The following is a 23,035-nucleotide window of genomic DNA, read 5'->3' as shown; positions in this document are numbered from 1 at the left end:
GACTAAACGTCACCAGCGTCACCTGCACAGCAAAAAACAACATCACAGGACAAACATCCACGACACACAAGACTCCACAGGTTTTACGTAAGAGATGATCTGTATTATTTTGGACTGAACACCATCAGTCTGTATGTGTCGAGAACTGAAGATATTCATCATTCAGACTTTGGTCCAATTGATGAATGTTTTTTCTCTTCAGAGGGTCCAGAGAACGTGTCCATCAGCGGTCCGGCGTATCTGCCCGTCGACAGCTCTCAGCGCTTCCAGTGTTCTGCCGTCTGCTGGCCGTCCTGTCAATACAGCTGGACCTCTAATGGACTTCCACTGTCTGCATCTGGAAACCAGCTGGTCATGACTCCACCTGCAGCCGCCGCTATAGAAACGCTCGTCTGCACGGCGACCAACAGCAAGTCGGGAATCTTCGCCTCTGCCGTCCGGAAGCTCTTCGTGACGGGTAAGTCTGAGATCTTCAGCGTCATGTGTGTGTTCAGAAAGTTTGACCTCTTAGTGTTTTTGTCAGATGGTCCACTGCACACCATCATCAGAGGTCCATCCAGAATCCGGCTTCACTCCAGCACCATGTTTGAGTGTCTGAGCAGGTGTAAACCCTCCTGTACCTACACCTGGACGGCAGAGAACCAAACTCTTCACAGCAAGATCATAGACGTGAGCGTTGAGTCCTGGAGAGAATCACTGACGTTAACCTGCACGGCCACAAACATCATCACTAACACCACTGAAGTGACACAGAAGACGCTCAGCGTGACAGGTAAAATCCACTGATACTCACATTTAACCTCAGCTCATCTCATCCGATGTCTCTGATTGAATGACAGAAAACACAGCTGCTCCTCTGAAGATGAATCTGATGTCAGCGTTTGTCGTCGCTCTGATTCTTCACTTCACCTGAAGCACCGTCACTCATTACACGAGTACAGAAGAAGAAACACAGACTTCCACAGCAAACCACACGTGAAGCACTGGAAACAGGACACAAATATACTTATTTGACTGATGGATTGGATTCATGTGGATGACCCGAGTGTTGAATTTGCTATATTTTACAATGACGCTAAAAGAAACGAGCTCAAATAAAAACGTTGACTAATAAAAGTGTTGGTGAAGTTTTATCTTAAGTAGATAACAGTATTATTCCTCACATTCTGATTCATGAAACTGGTGGTCACACCTAATACACACACGTCTATGTTTGATGTTTGTGACACATGAATGTTTGATGTGTTGACTGTGATATTATCAGGGAGGTGTCGGGTGTTTCAGTGTTGACTGACGATTAAACTCATTTATTATCATCATATATGTGTGTGTTCTGGATTATAAATCACGCAACACTCTCCTCGCATTCACACCTGCTCACATGATACACCCACAGCCATCTTTGTATAAGGACTTCCTGCACATGTTTCAGGATCTCCCCACAGTGTGATGTTAAAGTCGCCATGAAATTAAAACAAATGTCAATTCAAATTGTTTTACACAATGTTGCAGAATTTTTGATCAATTATTTGTCTGTGCACATCATTATTTACTTTAAATTAATTTGCACTTGTAATCTTTAATAAAAACGTTAAGCTCCTCCCCTCTCTTCACTTCTGGTCCAGAGGAATGGCACGAGGGCGGGCGGCAATGATTGACAGATTGCAGACTGGATTACACATTTTTAGGCAACCCCTAACGTTTAACAAATACAATCAGTACTCGAACAAAATCAAGTCCCGCCCTACATTTTTTTCTCATTTCCAAAGTTGTTTCGCTCGGTTATACGCAACGTTAAGAAATAAAAAACTTTCACTAACAGAAGATCACGTCAGAAATCTTCTCAACATCACTATAATTTCATTTGACAGGTGACAAGCCGACTTATTTAAAAGGCACGACGCGTTCATGATGATGAATTGAAGCACATTTAATGATCAGCCAATCACATTCAAGCATTTGTTATCTCAGACAGGACAGTGACAGCTGGGTTTGTTCATGTCATAGAATGTTCTTCGGTTCATAAACTGTCATTTTGACAGGTGTAAATGTCCTCAGGCACAGAGAAACCTCAATCAGGCCATGAGCAGAGGTCAAAGGTCAGAGGCCGTATTTCTTCTTCAAGTCTTTAACGGCATCATCTTCCAGACCAGAGCGGTGAATCCAGTCAAACAGGTCTTGTACCACTGAAACAGATTTACACACACATCAGCACAAAACTGTGTGTGTGAGTGTGTGTGTGTGTGTGTGTGTGTGTGTGTGTGAGTGTGAGTGTGAGTGTGTGCGCATGCGTACCTCTCTTCTCATCAGATGACATGAACATGACGGCCATATTAAATCTCTTGACATGTGTCAGGTTTCTCAGTGCGTCCAGCAGAACAGAGGCGTCTTCATGTCTGAAATGCAACACAATGATCATCATCCGTCTGTGTTTGTGTTCATCGTGTCACATGAGTCTTCACCGTGTCACTCACTGAATGTAGAAGCTGTGAAATGTCTTGAGGATCTGATTGAGAATGTCAGACTCCAGAGAGTTCTGGAAGATCTTCGGATATCGGTCTGGACTGATTTGCTGAAATACACAGGAGTTTGTTTTCACTGAAAGTGAAATGCAAATGCGTGTGGTGACATCACAGTGACGCTGTGACTGTACCTTTAAATATCTGTAGGTGGATTGTGGGTAAGCGCTGATCTTCCTCAGGTCGGCCTCCAGCTGGAAACTGTTAGCGGGCGGTGGAGGAACACATTCACATTCATCTGATGGATTCCCGTCATCTGCAATTCTGTCATTGTCACGTTCAGTATCTCTGTAACACACACACACAGACAGACAGACAGATGAGTGTCTCACACCGACAGCACACGAGTGAGACGCGTGATCTCACAGACGTCTCACCTGGACTCATGGAGAGCGTCTGAGATCTTCTGGATCTTGTGATGAGGTGATGAGACGACAGATGATTCAGACACACGTGACATCTCACCCACCTCCTGAATGTCAATCCTCCTCAAGGGATTCTGCCACAACACATGTACACAACTTACTCACTGAATACAATATGATTGTGTGTGTGTGTGTGTGTGTGTGTGTGTGAGAGAGAGAGAGAGAGAGAGATGGACTCACAGTTGATCTGAGATGCTCAGGTTTGTTGATCGGCTGGATGATTCTCTTCTCCTCTGTCACCAGACAACCGCTCGACTTCAACTCCTGACACACACACACAGAGAGGGGTTGAGATGAAATCAGACACACACACAGACGTCTCTCAGTGAATTGAGTGTTGTTGTGTTGTTGTACCGCTGTGAGTTTGTGGATCTCAGTTACGGCCTGTTTGTTTCCAGGCTCCAGTTTAAGAAGCTGCTCATAATCTGTGATGAAACACACAAGAATGATTCATCACATACATGACACAGAGAGAACATGTGACACACAGCTGGAGAATCAAACCTTCTAAAGCTTCTCTATTTCTTCCCAGAGCCGCTCTGGCCGTCGCTCGTCTGGCGAAAGCTTTGGAGTACGTGACATCAAGAGCAAGAGCTGCACTGCAGTCCTGTTCAGCCTCATCCAACCTACAGATGACAAACACGATGACTAGCTAGTGTACACTACACAAACATACAGTACATACAGTCAGTGTGGGTGCGTCACCTGTGGAGCTTCAGGTAAGCCATGGCTCTGTTTGCAGGCAGAAGTGCGTTTGTGTTGTCTGCGTCTATTCCTTTAGTGTAACACTCCACAGCTGCCTCATACTTCCCTTCTTTGAAGTATGCATTACCCTGACACACACACACACACACACACAAGAGAGGAATCAGTGCGATGACAGGAGATCAGATTGAGATGATTGACAGATGAAGGAGGTAAAGCTCACTCGATCTTTAAGCATGACAGCTTCCTGTTTTCTCTGCTCCTCCTGCAGCTGCTGGAGTTTCACTGGATCAAGCGTCTGCGCAGCTGTCTGACTCTCCTCTGCTGTCTGCGTGCTGGATTCTAATAGCTGAAGTGAAATTAGGAAAACAACATTCACATCTGCTGGATTCCATTTCAGACGCATACACACATACACACGTCAACGCACCTGCTTGAGTTTCTTCAGTTCATTCTCAGCTTCAAAGTTTCCAGGATCCAGTTTGAAAACCATCTCATAATCTGAAAAACAGATGAGCTTCACATGAGATCAGCGTGAGGTCTGATGATCACGGTGTGAGATGAGATGAGCACTGACCCTCCAGCGCCCCCTGGTAGTTCTTCAGAGAGGTGCGGGCGGCTCCTCTCCTGGCGTAAGCTTTCATGTATTTACTGTCCAGAGTGATCGACAGATTACAGTCCGACTCCGCCACAGCGAACCTGCAGCACACCAATCACACACATGATTCATTTGAACACACACATGATTCATTTGAACACACACACACACACGATTCATCTGAACACACACACTGAATCATCCGAACACACACACGATTCATCTGAACACACACACTGAATCATCCGAACACACACACTGAATCATCCGAACACACACACGATTCATCTGAACACACACACGATTCATCTGAACACACACACGATTCATCTGAACACACACACTGAATCATCCGAACACACACACTGAATCATCCGAACACACACACTGAATCATCCGAACACACACACCGATTCATCTGAACACACACACGATTCATCTGAACACACACACGATTCATCTGAACACACACACTGAATCATCTGAACACACACACGATTCATCTGAACACACACACGATTCATCTGAACACACACACACTGAATCATCCGAACACACACACTGAATCCAATTAAGTGAATCAGATTTTACTTCTTGAGTCTGATGAAGCAGGCGGCTCTGTTTGTAGGCAGGACGGGGTTGTATGGATCTGCGTTCATTCCTCTGGTGTAGCACTCGATCGCTGCGTCATACTGACCCCCTTTAAACAACTCATTGCCCTGAAGAAACATCACACACACACACACACATTGCTCAGACTGAGGTTGGGCTCTGTCCCTCACACATCCTCTCAATGATTTCAGAAACTCTTAGCAGAGCACAGAGGTCATGTGATGAGTGTTCTCTCTAAAGGATTGACTGGTATGGCTGTGGCAGTAGTCTCACCTTCTCTTTCTCAGAGAGCCCCAGATCTCTGTCCACCTGAATCCCCTCAGAGTCTGAATCATTGGACTGCACCGGACTCTCTTCTGTGTCCATCGAATCCAGAACCTTCTCCTGTAATTCATCCTCACTCATGTCAATCCTCATAACACTGATGACATCACTCTGTTTAATAAAGGACAACTGTCTCACCACATTAAATTTGTCCCACGCTTGATAATCGTAAGATTTGATTCGCTGGGTTTCTTTCTGACCGTTCATCTGACGTTTCACCCTCTGCTTTGGCTTTTTATAATCCTTGTTTCTCACTGGCGGGAGATTTTGCTGCTGAATAAGAACATATTGAACACAATAAAAGCCAAAGAACGTTCATTATGATCAGAGACACACTGGAGGAGGATGTTTACTTGTGCTTCATCGATGTTTCCGGCACAAAGTTGTTGGTCTTTTCTCTTGATGTCTTCCTCCCAGCTGTCCAGCTCCTTCATGAAGTTCTGCAGATCTTCAGCGTTCTGTCGCATCTGTACCTGCAGCTCCACGCCTTTATTTGCAGACATCACAGCACTCTTCTCTTCTCTTCTCTACACACAACATGATCTGTTCATCACGGCTGACATTACCCTTCCAAAAGTGACCATGGCAACCATCAAATTACCATAATAAATACACCTGTTATTACTAGAGTGAACTGGGACCAAATTAAACAAAATCATTTGTTAAGACTTCACGCTCATTTACTAACTGTACATCCGGCGGAAACTGTGGTTACTATGGTAACGTTATGTTAGGGAAACTACCAACACTGTGGCTTTAACAAACTTGTTACACAACATTAAACTCATGAACACAATCAACCGACCGCAACAGAATGTAACTCATCATATTAATGACATTTTAAACTAAATTATGATAAACTTAATGAACTCCACCACGTGACGTTAGACAAACAAACACCTGCAGACAGAAAATGTTATATAAGCAGATACGAGTTCTTATTTGACGTATATTTAATGATAATAAACACATAAGAGCAACGATACATGAGTGACCATCACACGTGACATATCGACTGATACCCCTTCATCATTAAAACAGATTAAAACAATGAATATATTTACAGTCGACTGGCATCAGTGAAGAGCAGGTGTGTGTGTGTGTGTGTGTGTGTGTGTGTGTGTGTGTGTGTGTGTGTGTGTGTGTGTGTGTGTGTGTGTGTGTGTGTGTGTGTGTGTTTCATACCTTCAGAAATGATGAAGAGGTTTAATTCAGCAGTTTGTGTTCAGCGCCATGACAGCGTGACGTACTCTGCGCGTACTCGCGGGCTTTACGTCACACACTCGCATCCCGCGCGCGTAGAGTTTTTCAAATGAAAATGTTGAATGTAGAATTGTTTTTCAAAGGCAAGATTTTCTTTACTGTTTTATTTCTCTTATTATTGTTCACGGTCTATGGCGTGTGAAGTCTTCTTTCCCTGATGTAATATGTATGTATAATGTTTGAAAGAAAGTTCAATTAAATACTGACACCTGAAAACACCGACACGTACAGGACAAATCACATTTGCTTACTATTACACTGTTCTGTACGCAACCGCATAGCAATTAACAAATTATAATCAAGTTAATAAAAATGTATATATTGATTTCGTCTGCGTACGGGGCTTTTATTTTGAAACACGAACCTCGGACGCTTTCATTTTGAAACCAAGTACCGCGCTTGCGTGACCTTTGAGCGTGCGCGCACGGCGGATACAGCAATGGCTGCAAGTGCAGAAAATAAAGAGAATTTGTTTACCAACAAACAAGCATCAGATGAGAATAAAGCCTCGGACAGCGAGCGGAAGGATGAGGATTACGGGTACAGTTTATATCCGGACAGAACGCGCAGCAAATACAAGGAGGGCTCGATCAGAGAGAGTCTGTTCACCTTTAAACACAAGTGTCACATCATGCTGCAGTTCACCCTGGACACTAGTAAGACAACATCACATCTGTGCATGTCGTGTTATATCTATGTCTCACTACAGGTAACATGTTTTGTGTTTCAGGCCCATACGCTAAACTTTTGCTGGGCGCCATGAGAAACTCCGGCTGGTAAGATCACCATCACACTTAAACACGCGTGTGTGTGTGTGTGTGTGTGTGTGTGTGTGTGTGTGTGTGTGACGTCACGTGTGATTTCTTCTCAGTACAGTCTATAAAGACAGACATTTCTCCTGTGAGGATTGTGACGGGACCGTCAGTGGGGGGTTCGATGCTGCCACGTCTCAGGTGAGTTAAACTCGCACGTGTGTGACGTGTCACGTGTCAGTCAATTACTGTGGTGTGTTTGTGTTGCAGATAGTTTTGTGTCAGAATAACATTCATCAGCAGGCTCATATGAATCGAGTGGTCACACATGAGCTGATTCACGCTTTCGATCACTGCAGAGCTCGAGTGGACTGGTTCAGTAGCTTCAGACATTTGGCTTGTTCGGAGGTGACGTGACATCATCATTTACTGTTGATTTATCATTTATAATGACGAGTGACGGTTAAGAACATGTTCTTTGTTTTTCTGGTAGATTCGAGCAGCCAATCTGAGCGGCGACTGTTCCTTCATCAATGAGATCTCCAGATTTAACTTTGGCCTCAAGGAACATCATCAGGTAACTTGTGTCTCTTGAAAGTGAACACTTAGTAGGAGATGAAGACAGTAAGTCTGAGAGAGCGTCTGTTATTCTGGTGTAGAACAGATCGTGTTGTCATTTTCATCAGAATGTCTCTTGTGTTTGTTGTGCAGGAATGCGTCCGCAGTCGCGCGCTGCGCTCCATCCTCGCCGTGAGGAAGGTGAGCAGGGAGGAGGCGGAGCGAGTGGTGGATGAGGTGTTTGACAGCTGTTTCAATGACCACGCCCCCTTCGGTCGCATCCCACACAGCAAGAAGGACGCGAAGTTTGCCCACAGGGATTTTGAGAACAGAGATCGATACCATGCAAACCTGTAAATCACAGAAAGAAATGAAGCGCCACTCTGTGTTTTTATTCTCACAACCGTACTTTAATATGAGCTGAATTACAAATAATCTGCATTTATCACAGATGGACTGAAGGACATTCACTTCTCTGTCTGTGTGTCATTGTCAAGAACACACACTTGCCTTTTTCATCATTTGATCTGCCCTAAACCGGTAATTTATTAAAGAGTTTGATGTTAAATCAAGTGTTCACGTTGGGATCAGATGTTTGGACGGATAAATGTGGAGTTACTGCTGGAAGTCATCTGTGAAACAAGAATATGACTTTGACTGTTAGGGTGCAACGGGGTGAAAGGCACATTTGATTAGATTTTCTTGTAAACCACTTCCTGGCACAATAAATGCAGAGCACTTTCCAAAACATGCACTTTTCCCTCAGCGTGTGGACAGAAGAATGTGTAAAAGTATTGTGTTTGTGGTATAAAACACACCCAACACTGCTGTTTCCATTTATCGACAGGACAGTTAGATTCAGATGGTAAATATCATATATTAAGTTGAGATCATCACCATGTTTATAATGAAACCATTAGGCCTAAATATTATGTTAATCGTATAATATAAAATATACATTTGTGTTACTACTGTAAATCTATATTAAGTGATTGATATCTTTAATGCTTTTAAAATCTTTATCTTGTGATATTAACATATTTTAATGACATTATTTCATTTATCGGAATAAACAAAAAACAGTATAAACTTTGCTAAAGTATTTGTTCTGAACATGCATTTACTTAAACATTATTAAACCCATATTATTTTATCAAAAGTATTTGTGTCAATACTGTGAGCTTTTTACTCCGTATGTGTGGTAAAAGCCCCCCCAGTCATCATATTGACCACTTTTGATTTATTTTAATACAAAATCTGTTGCTCCATAAATGTTTAAATCAAACATATATATTTTCTCCAATCATACGTTATGGGAGTAAAAGCACATTGTTTCTTAAGGTGTGCCTTCAGCCCTGTTGTACCATGATAATAAATCAATAAAAACTGATGAAACAGTGATGTAGTTATGACAGCACAGGTTTGGGTTAAACGGACTAAATCAATTGACAAAACTGATGAAGTTTATCAAATCTAAAGTTACATCAGTATCCTCACGGTGGCGCTGTTTATCTTTACATCATTCTATCATTTGTCTCAACGTTTCAACCTTCTGAAGATTCCTCTTGACTTCACAGCAGTAACATTATTATTTGTAGCATAAGCACAAAGTTACAGTTGTGTCACCGCAGTTATTATAGTTGAACCGCAATATTTATAGTCAAACGATGATGATAAAACCTTTCAAGTGATGGATAAGACTACATGTCCATAAAACCATGCTCTTGCCATTAAACACGAAGAAAACATGGCAGTATTAGAATCAATTGTGGTACCTTTGGGTCATGATGAAATTCTTTGACGACATGATGAGAGTTCACAGAGTAACGAGAGAGAGAGACTGTGATAACATCAATGAGATGTGTTTGTGTGTTTGACTGACCCGCGCTGCTCTGATATCCACAGGAGGTTCATTATCCAGGAGTGAAAGATTCATCTGCTCAGAGCTCAAACCATCATCACTTCATCATCTGATTCTCATTAACAGACAGCAGGTCAAAGGGCACAGCACTCAGCAAACACCCGTACAAGTGCTCTAGATCTCAAGGATTTGTTTGACTTCACTTTACTTTCTTCATCGTTGTACCATCAGAACAATTACATCATTTAATGATTCATTTCAGTTTAGCAAATGTCCTCACTGAAATGAATGTCACTTTGATGAGTTTATTATGAAGACTGTAAACACTGAACGTCAAACAATAATGAGAGACTCCAGGTTAACGTATAAAGACACCTACAGCATCTCATGCTGAAACTAATGATCACATCCAATGAATTCAAACTCAATAGATCCAAACTACAGGCGTCATTCACATCACACACGATCACATTCTATCTATATTATATTGATATTTCTGAAGTTCTCCTAATGTTTGTGTCAGAAAAGCCAAAATCTCTCCATCAGCAAAACATGAACAGATGGAAAATACAGATGTGTGCTATTTCACAGAGAGAGAGAGATGATGTCACAACAGCTTTTCTTGCAATTGTTTTCTCAAAATAATACACGCAGCAGACACACAGTGTGTGTTGTCACATGTGTATGTTGGAGTTTTTCAGAGCTGTTAAAGTTGATCATGATTCAATTTCAGCTAAAAATGCGAATGGTGTCATTCTTCTCAGCGTGTGATTCTTCTGCACATCTACTTCTATTTTTAATGGAAATAAAGCAAATATGTGTCAGACTGACAGAAGGGCGAGTTTCATTTCTTTAATAATGATGATGTTTGTGTTTCTGGCATCATCAGATGGAGTCACATCTGGAAAACATCAGCAGATCTTTGTTATGAGAGAGACTCTTTAATTTCTGTTGAGCGAGAGAGTCGTGTTTCTTCTTGGATGGCGATCATTTGGCTTGCAGAAGGGAGGAGAAAGATCTGCCGTGTGTGAAGACGGTATATATGATTTGGCTCAGATCCGATAAACCAACAGAGAGACGTCTGTGAAAACATCTCTTCTGGGTGGGCCGGCTGCCTGTCAAACGCCATCTCACGAGACACCAATGAATGTCAAATCTGCAGAAAACTTCTGAATGTGAATAAAAACATCATATGACAACAAACTAGTTAAAAAAGCTCTAAAAGTGAAACACATTACTGTAATAATTTACAAGATTTACACAAATCCGCAAATGCACAGTTCACTTCACTTCTGTGTGTTACTGCAGCACATATGGCAGAAATGTGTGAATGTGTTTAGATGTTACACAAATATATCTGTGCTGTTTAAATAAAGAGTGTGAGCTGCTCCCCTGGAAATAAACTGCAGTTCACATTTACAGCTTTGAATCTTTCTTTTGTGTCTCAAAACACTTGTTTGGTCAATCTGACTTCTCGACACTTCATATTTTGTAATGTTAGTTTTGTGCTGTGATCTGGACATACGCTGCCAGTCTGAATCTCAGATGAGTCTGTTTTCACTGATCCCACATCAGTTTCTCGTGTGACGACTCAAGCTGCTCTGATATCCCACCAACCTTCCCAGAATTCCTCATGCCCTGCACTTTTTATTTGAAGTCTCTGCGTTCCCACCTGTGCTGAAAAGAATTACGAGAAACCACAGGCGTCGTAAAGATCACAACTCAACATCTGTACGATAAAGAAAATCTGTTTTTAAGTATTCCTCAAGATGAAGAACGGTGGAGATGTTTATATCTTCAGCTGAGAGAACATGTTGATGAAAGAGCTGCTGGATCATCCATTACCTCCAACATCTGCAAACAATCACCAGCAATCAACCACACGTCCAGCTGCTCTCTCTCTCTGTGTGTGTGTGTGGAACAGATCTGAGGTCAGTGCCCCGAGGACACGCTCCAATAAAATCTGATGCTGGATCAGCAGAAACTCGCTGGAGTCTGAATCAAAGCGCAAGAATTCTTCTGGAATTCAGTTGTTTTCGTGTTCTGCCAGGAAAGTCTGCTGGCTGCAGTTTAAAGAGATCTCTGACTGACTCATGAACATACTGCTTTAGTTTTTTAAGGGTCTGTATATAAAATACATGAAGATCTGTCGATATTTGACAAACACTTCTGAAAGAATCGACAAACATCAAGAAAAATCAACATGTTCCTGTTCATTTCTGATCTTCACCATCTTTGATCATATGTTGTGTATTCCAGAGCAGGTGTGAATGTTCAGCAGCACATCACGGTGTGTTTGATAGTTTCACGTCTGTGCAAACAACAGCTTTATTTAAAACACAAAGCAAATCAACAGAGAATCATGAATCGGCATGAAACACAGACACCTGTCGGACTGATCCTCAAATAAACCCGCCTGACGTGTCTTCAACGAGATTACTAAACTGATGAAGTTGGAGTAATGTTCATGCACGGTCACATGTTTGACTCCGGTCTACACGACACATGAAGGAACAATCGTAGGAAAAATAAACGGATCATATTTACACTTTAAACAAACAATACTTCTGTATAAAATGTATTTATATTCTATATCTTTGTACAAATGACTCCATCAGTCTCTGGTTGCATTCAGATGTGGAGTTCACTCTGAGGTAGAAGTTTTCTGGGGTTTGGTTGAAGAGAGGAAAGGCTTTGTAAAGTCACATGACGTGCGCTGCTAAGAGCCCGTCTGCAGAGCGGGAATCCGCTCTATCGTCCTGTTATCAAAGGGCTGTTCATACACACCAGCGCTGGAGTCTTCTGTGAGTGTACAGCTCGCGTGTTCGTCCTCATGATCAGAGTCTGTGTTCAAGGCGGCGTATGAACTCTCATGAAGATCAACTCTGTTATAAGAGCAGAGCTCCTGCTGCGTTCTCCACGGCACTTTACCAAACGTACCTGAGATCAGAGACCACACGAAAGAGTCAAAACTGTTCAAACAAACAGTGGCGTCACTAAAATAGGTTTTTCAGAACGGAAGACTCACCCATATATGATCCAGAGCAGCTGCCTCGCTCACAGTCGTCCACACAGAACTGATCCGTCTGCAGGTGAACACCAGCGCTCGAGAGCTGCATCACATGATCCACGGGTTCACTGGGGAGTGATGACCTGCAGGCGTAGAAATCTCTCGTCCTGCAGCTGCTGTATGAGTCTCTACACACGAGCCGCTGGTCTGAGGGGCATAACACAACATCTCATTTAACACACACACACACACAGGTGCGGTGTAGATGTGATGGTGTGGGACTGACCGCTGTAGGATTCGGGCAGTTCTGTGTTGTACTGGTTTCCTCTCGGCTGATACTGACACAGCAGCGGGTCAATCACCACCTCCATGTCTCCTTCACTTCCTGTGTCCAACCGGCAGAGACCTACAGAAGAAACAAACGAGATGTTCCGTGATTAACAGCCCATCATTAAAACCTTTACATTGATTTGTGTCATGTTTGTTAACTTTAGTTTGTGCGTGCATCTTACTGTTTAAATCTTTGGGCGGGATGTAAAATCCTCCGACGGAGGCGCTCATGTACTGATGTCCACTGCTGTTATCTGATGGAATATAACTGTCCTGCCGCTCCGCTAGCGTCCCCTGAGAGGACAGATAACTCGGGATGTCCGCCGGCAGATTGGTCTCATCTACACAGAAACACAATCCGTGAGATTGAACGTACAGAAGATGAGTTGGGGATTATAAGAGAGAGGGGTTGAGATCATGGAAACTGACCCGTGTTAGTGACGCTGCAGTCCTCGTTGCGTCTGCGCGTGTGATATATGATCACCACCCACACCAGAGACGTGCCCACCACGCAGCAGACCACCGCGATGATCACGATCCCCACAGTGGTCCAGCCGTCATCCTCTAGACCCCCGGCTGATCTCGAGCCCAACGCCCCACCACCGGCTGAACCAGAGTCACAGTTGGGGTTGGGGAGGACGGACAGACGGACGTTTCCTCTCTCGGTGCCCAGCGGATTGGACATCTCACAGGTGTAAGTTCCCGCGTCAGCCTCGGCCGCGTCCACGATGATGAGCAGCTGGTTTCCAGCAGCGAAAAAGTGCCGCTCTGTGACCAGTAGAGGACTGTCATCTTTAGTCCAGTTGAGCCGGGGAGGAGGACTGCCGCCGGCGATACACTGAAGCACTGCTGTCTCACCCTTTACCACGGTACGATCCATCAGAGGTCTGAGGAATGATGGGGTTTCTGCAGGAACAACACAATGTTTTCTCTCTCTCGCTCTCTCTCTGAATTTCTAAAGATGAACAGTTCATCATCATAAGATGATCTTACCCAGTACAGTTAGCGTAGCGTTAGCAGAAACAGACCCAGCAGTGTTCTGAGCCGTACAGCTGTATACGCCGATATCTTCAGTCTTCACATCCACAATAAAGAACACGTCGTCTTTTGGCATGACGTGCATTCGCCGCTCACGTGCGGCTGGGAAATCAGTTCCTCCATCTTTCTGCCAGGCGATCTGAGGCGATGGATGTCCACTGGCAGCACACTCCAGACGGGCCGTAGCCCCCGCACGAATCGTCAGATCCATCGGCATTTTCGTCAAGTACGGCAACACTACGAGGAATCACAGAACAGTGGGCCATCTTTAGTTTCGAGACTTTCAGAAATGACAGACTGACAAGATCAGATGATAATGGCTGACACGTGTGTGTGCTGAACTGTGTGAACACTTACTGTTGACGGTCAGTTTGGCTTTGTTGGAGTACGATGATCCAAAGTGGTTGGAGATGACACACTGATATTTGCCCTCGCTGGAGAACTCAACAGAGCGCAGCTGCAGGGTGGTGGTGTATTCAGTCACCTCGCTCACCTCTCCGGCCTGAGATCTCACGTGAGCCTGGTTATGAATCTCAGCGTCGTTCAGAATCTCGTTGTCTTTCTTCCAGGCAAATGTCATGGGCGAGTCACTGGAGCTGGCGGCCGAACAAACAAACGTCACGTTTGTGCCTTTGATGGCAGATTGAGTCTCCGGCTGGACGGTGATCTGAGGTTTGGGTAAATCGTCTGTGAAACAAGAAACAGATTCACATGATCTGACCAATGACAGGTGAGGGGTGGGACAAAATGATTGACGGCAGTCAGCAGTTACAGAATGTCTTACAGAAACAACACACAATTCAAAATAAAGTCAACACAACACAATGTCATGTGAAATTGAATCTAAACTAACGCTTGCACGTGAGAATATAAACAGACATGAAGAGACTGTTACGCACCACACACAAACTCGTCCTGAGCGACAGTAAAGACACTTTTATCCTTCAGCATGAGCGGATGGGCACAGCTGGCGTTCACCAGCGGAAGAAACGAATGTTCGGCCACCCACGGAGAAAACCACTTCAGCTGGCAGTCACACAGCAGACTGGACGTGTTCAGGTGCCTGACGGAACGAGAGAAGAACCAGATTCATGAGAAAAAGTGCTGTGACGCAGCTGATGAAGACTTGAAGAGATTCATACGTACAGCTCTGACAGTCGACTCATCTGAGAGAAAGAGTTAGCTTGAAGAGACATGATGGCATTATTACTCAGGTCCCTGTGATGAGGAGAAAAAAGAGATTGAGACATCATCATCATCATCTTCATCCTCATCATCATGTAAAGCACTTACAGCAGTTCCAGCATGTTCAGACCCGTGAAAGATTTTCTGGTGACCGATCGGATTCGATTCCACTGCAGGAACCTGAAGAACAAGAGAAATCCTTCAGTCTCTTCTCAATCCGGTGTGTATGGTGACATTTATAAACACTCACAGTTTCCTCAGGTTATCCAGAGCAGAGAAGGGCCCGTTCATGTCCTCTATAGTCCACGAGATCTCATTACTCCTCAGATCTCTGGACAGAAAGCAAAACATGTTAAAACACGTCAGCGTGTTCACATGTGTTCAAATGAACAATAAAACAAATGAAGTAACGAGAGCACATGAGTACGTTTCATTCTCAACACAAAATTCAAACAAGAATGTGTGCTGTCTCTTTCAGACACAAGATTCCTAACGCTCCGGCCATGTGTGCTCATACACGTCCCCCTCCTCCAACACACGTGACCTCTGCTGACCTCTGAGCTGAACAACATTTGGTTCCGTTTAGGATGGAATCCCACAGCCCCGGCACACATACACGAGCAAAGTCCACATCATGTGTATCATGACGTGCAAATAAAGGAATCATCGCTTCATAACTGAACTGAAAACAGTGATGATATTGTGAAACTCACAGCGTCTGCAGGCCGGTGAGACCTCTGAACGCTCCATCTGCGATGAAACTGACGTGATTGTTTCCAGCGCTGAGCTGCTCCAGAACACTGAGACCCATGAAACTGCCTTCATCCAAGCGACTCAAGTGATTCCAGCTCACATCACTGTCACACAAACACAACCGTCAACACATCATCGACCCTCTTATATCCGATCAGACAGGAAATGATGTCACTCACAGCTGGGCCAGTTTCAAGCAGAACTCCCAAGAGTCGGGTTTAATGCGACTGATGCTGTTGTGTGAGAGATGCAACTGTTGTAGCGCGCGAAGACCGTAGAGCCAACCCTTATTGACCTCCGTCAGGTTATTATACTCCAACTGCCTGCTCACACACACACACACACACATCAAGAACACGCTCACTTCATTCCCTATCAAGTGTTGATAATCCAGTGATACTCACAGAACTTCCATGTTACCGAGACCCCAGAAAGCTCCGTCCATGAGTCGAGTGATGCCGTTCTTCTGGATCTTCAGCGAGAGCAGACTGTGAAGCCCCTGAAACGTCAAACCCTCCACACGCCTCACACGGTTCCTGCTCAACTCCCTGCCGACGGATCACAGTGACAGCGCTTGAAAACACCCGTCAGACAGCTGAGAGGATGAGATGATGTGCGTGTGAACTTACAGATGCTGAAGGTGAGGGAGCTGGAAGAATTTCGCCGGGATGGAGTTCAGACGGTTTTTATTGAGCTGTAACACCAGCAGTGATCCAGACACATTACTGAAACAGCCGTGCTCCAGAAGAGAGATTCGATTACTGTTCAGAAACCTGCACACACACACAACTGAATTAATGAAAGAGCTGAAGATGTTCTCACATACAGAACAGTTCAGTGAGGTCAAACTCACAGGTTTCTGAGAGGAAGTTGAGGAAATGCTCCAGATCGCACTTCCATTATATTGTTGTTGCTCAGGTCCAGCGTTTCCAGGGCGACCAGTGAAGCGAGGCGTTCTGATGATATTCTGGAGATCTTGTTGTTCGCTCTTAGATACAGAGAGAAATCCAGATGATTCAGAGAGCGAGCGAGCGAGCAGACAGCAGACTGTTCACAGATACTTCAATATAAAAACATTCAGAGAATAAAACACACAACCGGCGAGTCAACAAAAGACATCACACTCCAGTTTCTCTTTTTACTTTTGAAACCACCACAACAAAAAGAAAGAAAAACTACACATGTATGAAATCATGATTGGGTTGTGCTGTGCAGGGGTGCATTCTGGGAAACATGCGGAGCTTTTGTGTGGAAATGAGTCAGAGGTGTTGAGAGGAGATGGTGATAACACTTCAGACGTGTTTCGGCACATCCGTCTGGAGAGAATAAACCTGAAGTGAGGAATTTCACAGATGACTTCCAGAACACAATCTACACACACATACTCCTATACAACACAACTTTATTAAAAAATGATCATGATGATGAATCTCTTCTGCGTTCTAGACAATAAAGTAGAAAACACTACACCAATCACAACTTTCCTTAAAGAGCAAGACCATCACAAGAAAAGAAAGAGATGAGAGTTGACTCAGACATCACGATCAGATCTCAAAGCAATGATGTGTGTGTGTGTGTGCACGCACATGTTAGTATGTGTTCAGGTCTGCGTGCATATGTGTGTTAGTGTGTCTTCAGGTGCGTGTGTGTGCACGTGTGATTGTGTTAGCATGTGTGTTAGTGTGTCTTCAGGTGCGTGTGTGTGCACGTGTGATTGTGTTAGCATGTGTGTTAGTGTGTCTTCAGGTGCGTGTGTGTGCACGTGTGATTGTGTTAGCATGTGTGTTAGTGTGTCTTCAGGTGCGTGTGTGTGCACGTGTGATTGTGTTAGCATGTGTGTTAGTGTGTCTTCAGGTGCATGTGGGTGCACGTGTGATTGTGTTAGCATGTGTGTTAGTGTGTCTTCAGGTGCATGTGGGTGCACGTGTGTTAGTTTGTCTTCAGGTGCGTGTGTGTCTTCAGGTGTGTGTGTTAGTATATGTTCAGGTGTGTGTGTGTGAGCGCGCACATGTGTGTTAGTGTGTGTTCAATTGCGTGCCTATGCGTGTTAGTTTGTGTGTGCGCGCATGTTAGTGTGTGTGTTTAATCCCTCCCTCCTCAGTTCAGTCAAACAAGTGCTGTACTGTGTCTTTCTGTTTAAATTTGTTTAAACAATTTTCAGCAAATAAGGCTGTTAAAGGCTGTTAGTTAAATCACTGCCGTCAGTCTCACACACACACACACACACACAGAACACAAGTCCTGTCTTATGTGCAAGCAGTCTGCAGTAGTGCGTATTGGTCTGGCTTTTGTTGAAACTAGTAACTTTGAATTAGCACCTTTTGTATTATTGCTCCTGTATGACATCGCTGTACTTAAACTCTTTGGATAAAAGCGTCTGCTAAATGACTAAATGTAAATGTACAAGCTTTACACAATAACATTAACCTGAACTTCATATAACGACACATTACATTAAAATGATTTAAATATGTAACAGTGTGATTATATACGACCATTTCAACTAGTTTTCACTCCTTTATTTATCATTTGTATGCATGAGCCTTCAAGAATAAACCTACAGAATCATTTTAAATGAAATAATGACCAGCCACAGGATTTCAGATCCAGCACACGACACACGTCTCTCACACACATTCATCGCCATTTAACTTTAAATATGACCTGATATACCTATTCATTCAATCCCCACGTGTTATAAAAACTAGAACAGTGAAACTCTCTTTTATATTTTGAATGTTAAAGCCGATATCCGCCGTAAACGAACAGCTCGGAATGTTTTCTTGTAATAATTCATATTTTCATTAAAATGGTGAGATGTTTTCATCAGCTGGTCACCCGTGCTGAACCTGTAGAACTGAACAACACAAGCCAAAAGAACATTGATGAAATGACACGAGCGATCTCTTATACTCACAGAATCAAACGGCTCAGATTCACAGCGCTTGGACCCAAATCTGGTATGGACTCAAGCTCATTGTTGTTCAGCTGTCTGTGAACATTAAACCATGTGGTTACAGAAGAGAGCTGTGACATTAAAACACACCAAGAGAAATAATCACGAGTGTTCTTACATCTCAGTGAGGTGCGGCAGACTGGAGGACAGAGCTTCTGGAAACGTGCGTAACTTGTTGTGGCTCAGATCCCTGTAAAGACAAACATCATCATGAGACACAAGAACACCATCCAGAGAATCTGTGACCCTCCAGAGAACGGACTGACATGAGAGTTTAAACACAGCCACACATTAACAATAAGACACCATCACCTCTCTGACCCTCTCACTGTCTGACCGTTCATGTTTTCAAACAGTATTTCTGTGGTTTTATCTCATCTCCAGCTGATCTCTGCTCCATCTGGACTCCATCAGACGTAACGGCGAGCGGCCGGAGAGAACCTTACGACTGCTAATCGATTCACAATGCAGAGAAAGTGACGGCACATCTGATTCCTGACAGCAAATCACGTGTGTTCTGAGACAGCGCTCATACAACATCATTACACACATGTCAGTTAAAGACACAATACGTACATTTGGATCCGCTAGATGGTGCACTTTCGAAACAACAACAAAAGGCGAAGATAAATGATGTTGTGTAGGAGAATGGAATTATGGGACATCCAGAGGCGTAAAGAGATCGCCCATCACGTTCACAGACGAGGTAATGAATTAATTTTATTTGATGTCATCGTAATGAATTATCTTGCAAGAAACGTGGAATCTAAAGCTATGTTAGCCCCCGAATGATATTGGACTTTGTTAATTGATTTGGTAGCGTAATGCTACACAGTTTTACGTGTCTAAAACAGTCATACAGTCGTCGTTTATAAAGTAAACTACGTTTACGCTTGTTTGTGTTTCCTTTACTTGCCAAAGAGAAATCGTGATCCATAATAAAAGAACAACAGATGCTGTATAAGCACTTCTGCCGTAGTTTCTACAACCAGAAACTGAGGCTCGTGCGGAGCAGCGGATATTAATTCACTGATATGACACAAACACAAGAGAAACAAGGGACGGGACTTTAGTTTAAATAGGAATTTCTCTGGATTTACACATTCTTGGGAACATTTGGGATCATGCAAGTACACAACTGCATGAAATGTATCACAGTGTGATTTTTTGATATTTCATAACTATTACATATTGTGGCTTTAATCCAGCACCTGATAAACCCTAAAGAAAACATGACGTGTTTTATAGAGCGAGATCTGAGAAGAGCCACAGACACACAAACACAGATTTACACAACACTCACTTCTGTTATGATACGGCAGATGATAACACAATCTTCAATCTTTAGTGACTGTTCAACAACGTTTAAAGGGACAGTTCAGACAAAAGATTATTAACGCATTATTTATTCACACTTTTCTTTCTTCTTCTTCAGGACCCGAAAGAAGATATTTTGAAGAATGTTGATACACTGAACTCCATTGACTTCCATTGCATGAAGACTCACAACCACATGACGGTGAATAAATGATCACAGAATTGAGATTTTCCATAGAATTAAACCTTTAGCTCTTACCAGTGATGGTATCAAAGATACTTGACGTACTGAATGATTATCGTGAGTTTACTTTATAAATGTTTGACTGAAGTGTGTATTTGGCTGATTTATTTTCCAGTCAGAAGTAAACGTGTTAAAGCTGTGAAGCGTTTGTCTGGGATCTCTGACTGCAGACAGAAAAAAACGCTCTCGCTGCTCTTTCCAGATGTAAATGGTGAAAAGATTTTTCCTTCTATTTTTCCATTCTGGCAGTGAGAGACCAAAACCTTGAGCACCCCCACCTCTCTCTCTCTCTCTCTAATGGCTTCCATCTCTGGTTGAGTTTAGCTGCTAATTCAGCAGAAATAATGGGCCCGGAGAAAACAAAAGCTCTGCCAGTTTACTGCATTAACATGTGCAGCTCATAAATTAACATGCCAGAAAACTCCTGCACCCTACTGAGGGCTCCACACTCGCTTCACTCACAATACAACAGACCTGGAGATCTCTGTAGTTCAGTTTCTAAAGTGTCTGCAGCACACATGTCATGGGTTCAATCCCAACACACACACACACACACTAACTGAGGATAGAAGTGTACATACACACACATGTCATGGGTTCAATCCCAACACACACACACACTAACTGAGGATAGAAGTGTACATACACACACATGTCATGGGTTCAATCCCAACACACACACACACTAACTGAGGATAGAAGTGTACATACACACACATGTCATGGGTTCAATCCCAACACACACACACACTAACTGAGGATAGAAGTGTACATACACACACATGTCATGGGTTCAATCCCAACACACACACACACACTAACTGAGGATAGAAGTGTACATACACACACATGTCATGGGTTCAAGCCCAACACACACACACACACTAACTGAGGATAGAAGTGTACATACACACACATGTCATGGGTTCAATCCCAACACACACACACACTAACTGAGGATAGAAGTGTACATACACACACATGTCATGGGTTCAATCCCAACACACACACACACTAACTGAGGATAGAAGTGTACATACACACACATGTCATGGGTTCAATCCCAACACACACACACACTAACTGAGGATAGAAGTGTACATACACACACATGTCATGGGTTCAATCCCAACACACACACACACACACTAACTGAGGATAGAAGTGTACATACACACACATGTCATGGGTTCAATCCCAACACACACACACACACACTAACTGAGGATAGAAGTGTACATACACACACATGTCATGGGTTCAATCCCAACACACACACACACACACACTAACTGAGGATAGAAGTGTACATACACACACATGTCATGGGTTCAATCCCAACACACACACACACACACACTAACTGAGGATAGAAGTGTACATACACACACTTCAAATAACTCATTATATTTCTGTCAAACATTGAACTAATGTGCACAACACTACATTATATATAAATAACACGCATGCAAATGACGTGAAAACAAAACACTAAATCATCTGCTTCTTCATATAGAATATATAGTGTGTACGTACAATCTGTATTTAACACAATCGTCTCAACACACATTTCTTTCTCACTCGTGTTTTATTTCGTTTGTCTTATCAAGTAAATAAACACACAAACGATGTTTTTACACAATGTCGCACTATATGATGAAGAGTGTTTACACTTCTGCTCGTGTTTGTTTATGGTTGTTTTGCACGTTAATGAAAGAGAAGCGCTCGTGTTTTCTGCAGATTTGTCATCAGTCGGGTTTATTTCCGATCGTGTATTTGTTGGATATTTTGATGAGATTTTTCAATCCGACACAAAGGAAAGTAAATCACTTACAGACGCGTGATCCACGCGGGGAGTCTGTCCACACTTCTGCCGTGTTTTAACCGACTGCAATCCGCCAAAGACCCCGCACACGAGCACACAGACGGACACGAGTCCGGTTCCGACCCGCCGGAGTCTCCGTGACTCACTTTAAGACCCGAACACAGAAAATAAAACAGCGCGAGCCACACAGCGCGAGCTGACTGCGACATATTCACGCCGAAAAAAGCGTCAGAAAGAAATGTCCTCGCAGCTGAAGCCCACGCGACTATAAAGAGAAAAGTTCCGCTGGAGTTTTAGTCAGTTTTTCGTGTCGAGAATCGCGCAAACATCAACGACTCGCCGTCCGCTCCATCTCCACACGAAACTTTTTCCACAGCGGCGCGCTGGAACGACATTCCGACGCGCGCGCTCCCGTGACGCTCGCTCTCGTGTTATGCCTGGAAGGAATACAGCTTCCTCCACTGGGCATGCGCACTTCAGCATGGTTTTGTCAGGCTGACAACAGTTATTACTGTTGTTGTAATATTAAGTTTAGGGTTGGGTGGGTGGTGGCGTTAGCTAATGCAATTTATTCTAATTTTATGGCAAGATATTGCATCACTTCCGGCCGGAGCTGTATCCTTTTTGCCATAACGCTCTGGATGGATGTACGGATGGGTGGATGGAAGGACGGGTGGATGGATGGACGGATGGATCGATGGATGGATGATGGATTAAAGGATGGATGGATGGATGGATGGATGGATGGATGGATGGATGG

The 23,035-nt window shown here is 43.5% G+C and overlaps 4 protein-coding genes across 13 annotated transcripts; 2 read left to right on the top strand and 2 right to left on the bottom strand.

Annotated features, from left to right (window-relative positions):
- The first annotated feature begins 6 nt into the window (after window positions 1–6).
- On the top strand, window positions 7–1,602 carry LOC306893285 (uncharacterized protein). The gene is made up of 4 exons (XM_079455058.1): window positions 7–87; window positions 203–457; window positions 524–772; window positions 840–1,602. The coding sequence occupies exons 2-4, from the start codon at window positions 355–357 to the stop codon at window positions 911–913; spliced, it is 426 nt and encodes a 141-aa protein (XP_079311184.1). The 5' UTR covers window positions 7–87; window positions 203–354; the 3' UTR covers window positions 914–1,602.
- Window positions 1,603–1,704: 102 nt separating this feature from the next.
- On the bottom strand, window positions 1,705–9,787 carry rpap3 (RNA polymerase II associated protein 3). 9 transcript variants are annotated; one of them, XM_079455252.1, is made up of 17 exons: window positions 6,369–7,032; window positions 5,537–5,710; window positions 5,322–5,456; window positions 5,133–5,243; window positions 4,839–4,966; window positions 4,227–4,348; window positions 4,080–4,150; window positions 3,873–3,998; window positions 3,650–3,777; window positions 3,449–3,570; window positions 3,299–3,369; window positions 3,125–3,208; window positions 2,897–3,018; window positions 2,654–2,807; window positions 2,475–2,572; window positions 2,296–2,396; window positions 1,705–2,186 (listed from the first exon to the last, which is right to left on the bottom strand). In XM_079455252.1, exons 2-17 carry the CDS (start codon window positions 5,684–5,686, stop codon window positions 2,101–2,103), a joined length of 1,809 nt encoding a protein of 602 aa, XP_079311378.1. In that variant the 5' UTR covers window positions 5,687–5,710; window positions 6,369–7,032; the 3' UTR covers window positions 1,705–2,100. The 9 variants fall into 9 exon arrangements, with proteins under 9 accessions (XP_079311378.1, XP_079311379.1, XP_079311377.1 ...); XM_079455253.1 differs by having other exon boundaries at window positions 1,799–2,186; window positions 5,537–5,705; window positions 6,369–7,077; XM_079455251.1 differs by lacking the exon at window positions 6,369–7,032 and adding an exon at window positions 9,639–9,787 and having other exon boundaries at window positions 1,909–2,186; window positions 5,537–5,705.
- atp23 (ATP23 metallopeptidase and ATP synthase assembly factor homolog) lies at window positions 6,848–10,450 on the top strand. Of its 2 annotated transcripts, none has more exons than XM_079455264.1 (6): window positions 6,848–7,102; window positions 7,177–7,222; window positions 7,318–7,399; window positions 7,469–7,606; window positions 7,692–7,775; window positions 7,910–10,450. In XM_079455264.1, exons 1-6 carry the CDS (start codon window positions 6,886–6,888, stop codon window positions 8,111–8,113), a joined length of 771 nt encoding a protein of 256 aa, XP_079311390.1. In that variant the 5' UTR covers window positions 6,848–6,885; the 3' UTR covers window positions 8,114–10,450. The 2 variants fall into 2 exon arrangements, with proteins under 2 accessions (XP_079311390.1, XP_079311391.1); XM_079455265.1 differs by having other exon boundaries at window positions 6,976–7,102; window positions 7,323–7,399; window positions 7,910–10,448.
- A 1,268-nt stretch (window positions 10,451–11,718) lies between these two features.
- On the bottom strand, window positions 11,719–22,799 carry lrig3 (leucine-rich repeats and immunoglobulin-like domains 3). The gene is made up of 19 exons (XM_079455250.1): window positions 22,285–22,799; window positions 19,008–19,079; window positions 18,851–18,925; window positions 16,787–16,921; window positions 16,563–16,706; window positions 16,338–16,481; window positions 16,113–16,256; window positions 15,894–16,037; window positions 15,431–15,511; window positions 15,289–15,360; window positions 15,142–15,213; window positions 14,895–15,058; window positions 14,353–14,682; window positions 13,951–14,232; window positions 13,387–13,863; window positions 13,140–13,298; window positions 12,914–13,033; window positions 12,646–12,834; window positions 11,719–12,557 (listed from the first exon to the last, which is right to left on the bottom strand). The coding sequence occupies exons 1-19, from the start codon at window positions 22,482–22,484 to the stop codon at window positions 12,337–12,339; spliced, it is 3,225 nt and encodes a 1,074-aa protein (XP_079311376.1). The 5' UTR covers window positions 22,485–22,799; the 3' UTR covers window positions 11,719–12,336.
- Between the last annotated feature and the right edge of the window lie 236 nt (window positions 22,800–23,035).

The sequence above is a fragment of the Barbatula barbatula genome (assembly GCF_947034865.1).
Source record: "Barbatula barbatula genome assembly, chromosome: 4".
Lineage (NCBI taxonomy): Eukaryota > Metazoa > Chordata > Actinopteri > Cypriniformes > Nemacheilidae > Barbatula > Barbatula barbatula.
The sequence above is the reverse complement of the archived record's forward strand: the minus strand, read 5'-3'. Positions and strand labels throughout refer to the sequence as shown.

What these genes read in the sequence shown, in the direction of transcription:
- LOC306893285 (XM_079455058.1), top strand. Translation starts at nt 355, where the DNA reads ATGACTCCACCTGCAGCCGCCGCTATAGAAACGCTCGTCTGCACGGCG. An exon ending in CCGGAAGCTCTTCGTGACGG is followed by an intron (nt 458 to 523) that starts GTAAGTCTGAGA and finishes TGTTTTTGTCAG; the next exon opens with ATGGTCCACTGCACACCATC. An exon ending in GAAGACGCTCAGCGTGACAG is followed by an intron (nt 773 to 839) that starts GTAAAATCCACT and finishes ATTGAATGACAG; the next exon opens with AAAACACAGCTGCTCCTCTG.
- atp23 (XM_079455264.1), top strand. Translation starts at nt 6,886, where the DNA reads ATGGCTGCAAGTGCAGAAAATAAAGAGAATTTGTTTACCAACAAACAA. An exon ending in GACATTTGGCTTGTTCGGAG is followed by an intron (nt 7,607 to 7,691) that starts GTGACGTGACAT and finishes TTTTTCTGGTAG; the next exon opens with ATTCGAGCAGCCAATCTGAG. An exon ending in GCCTCAAGGAACATCATCAG is followed by an intron (nt 7,776 to 7,909) that starts GTAACTTGTGTC and finishes TTTGTTGTGCAG; the next exon opens with GAATGCGTCCGCAGTCGCGC.
- rpap3 (XM_079455251.1), bottom strand. Translation starts at nt 9,670, where the DNA reads ATGAACCTCCTGTGGATATCAGAGCAGCGCGG. An exon ending in CGTGGGACAAATTTAATGTG is followed by an intron (nt 5,244 to 5,321) that starts GTGAGACAGTTG and finishes GATGAATTACAG; the next exon opens with GAGAAGGTTCTGGATTCGAT. An exon ending in GCTTACCTGAAGCTCCACAG is followed by an intron (nt 3,571 to 3,649) that starts GTGACGCACCCA and finishes TGTCATCTGTAG; the next exon opens with GTTGGATGAGGCTGAACAGG.
- lrig3 (XM_079455250.1), bottom strand. Translation starts at nt 22,484, where the DNA reads ATGTCGCAGTCAGCTCGCGCTGTGTGGCTCGCGCTGTTTTATTTTCTG. An exon ending in CTCCCTCACCTTCAGCATCT is followed by an intron (nt 16,482 to 16,562) that starts GTAAGTTCACAC and finishes ATCCGTCGGCAG; the next exon opens with GGAGTTGAGCAGGAACCGTG. An exon ending in AGCCAAACTGACCGTCAACA is followed by an intron (nt 14,233 to 14,352) that starts GTAAGTGTTCAC and finishes GATTCCTCGTAG; the next exon opens with TGTTGCCGTACTTGACGAAA.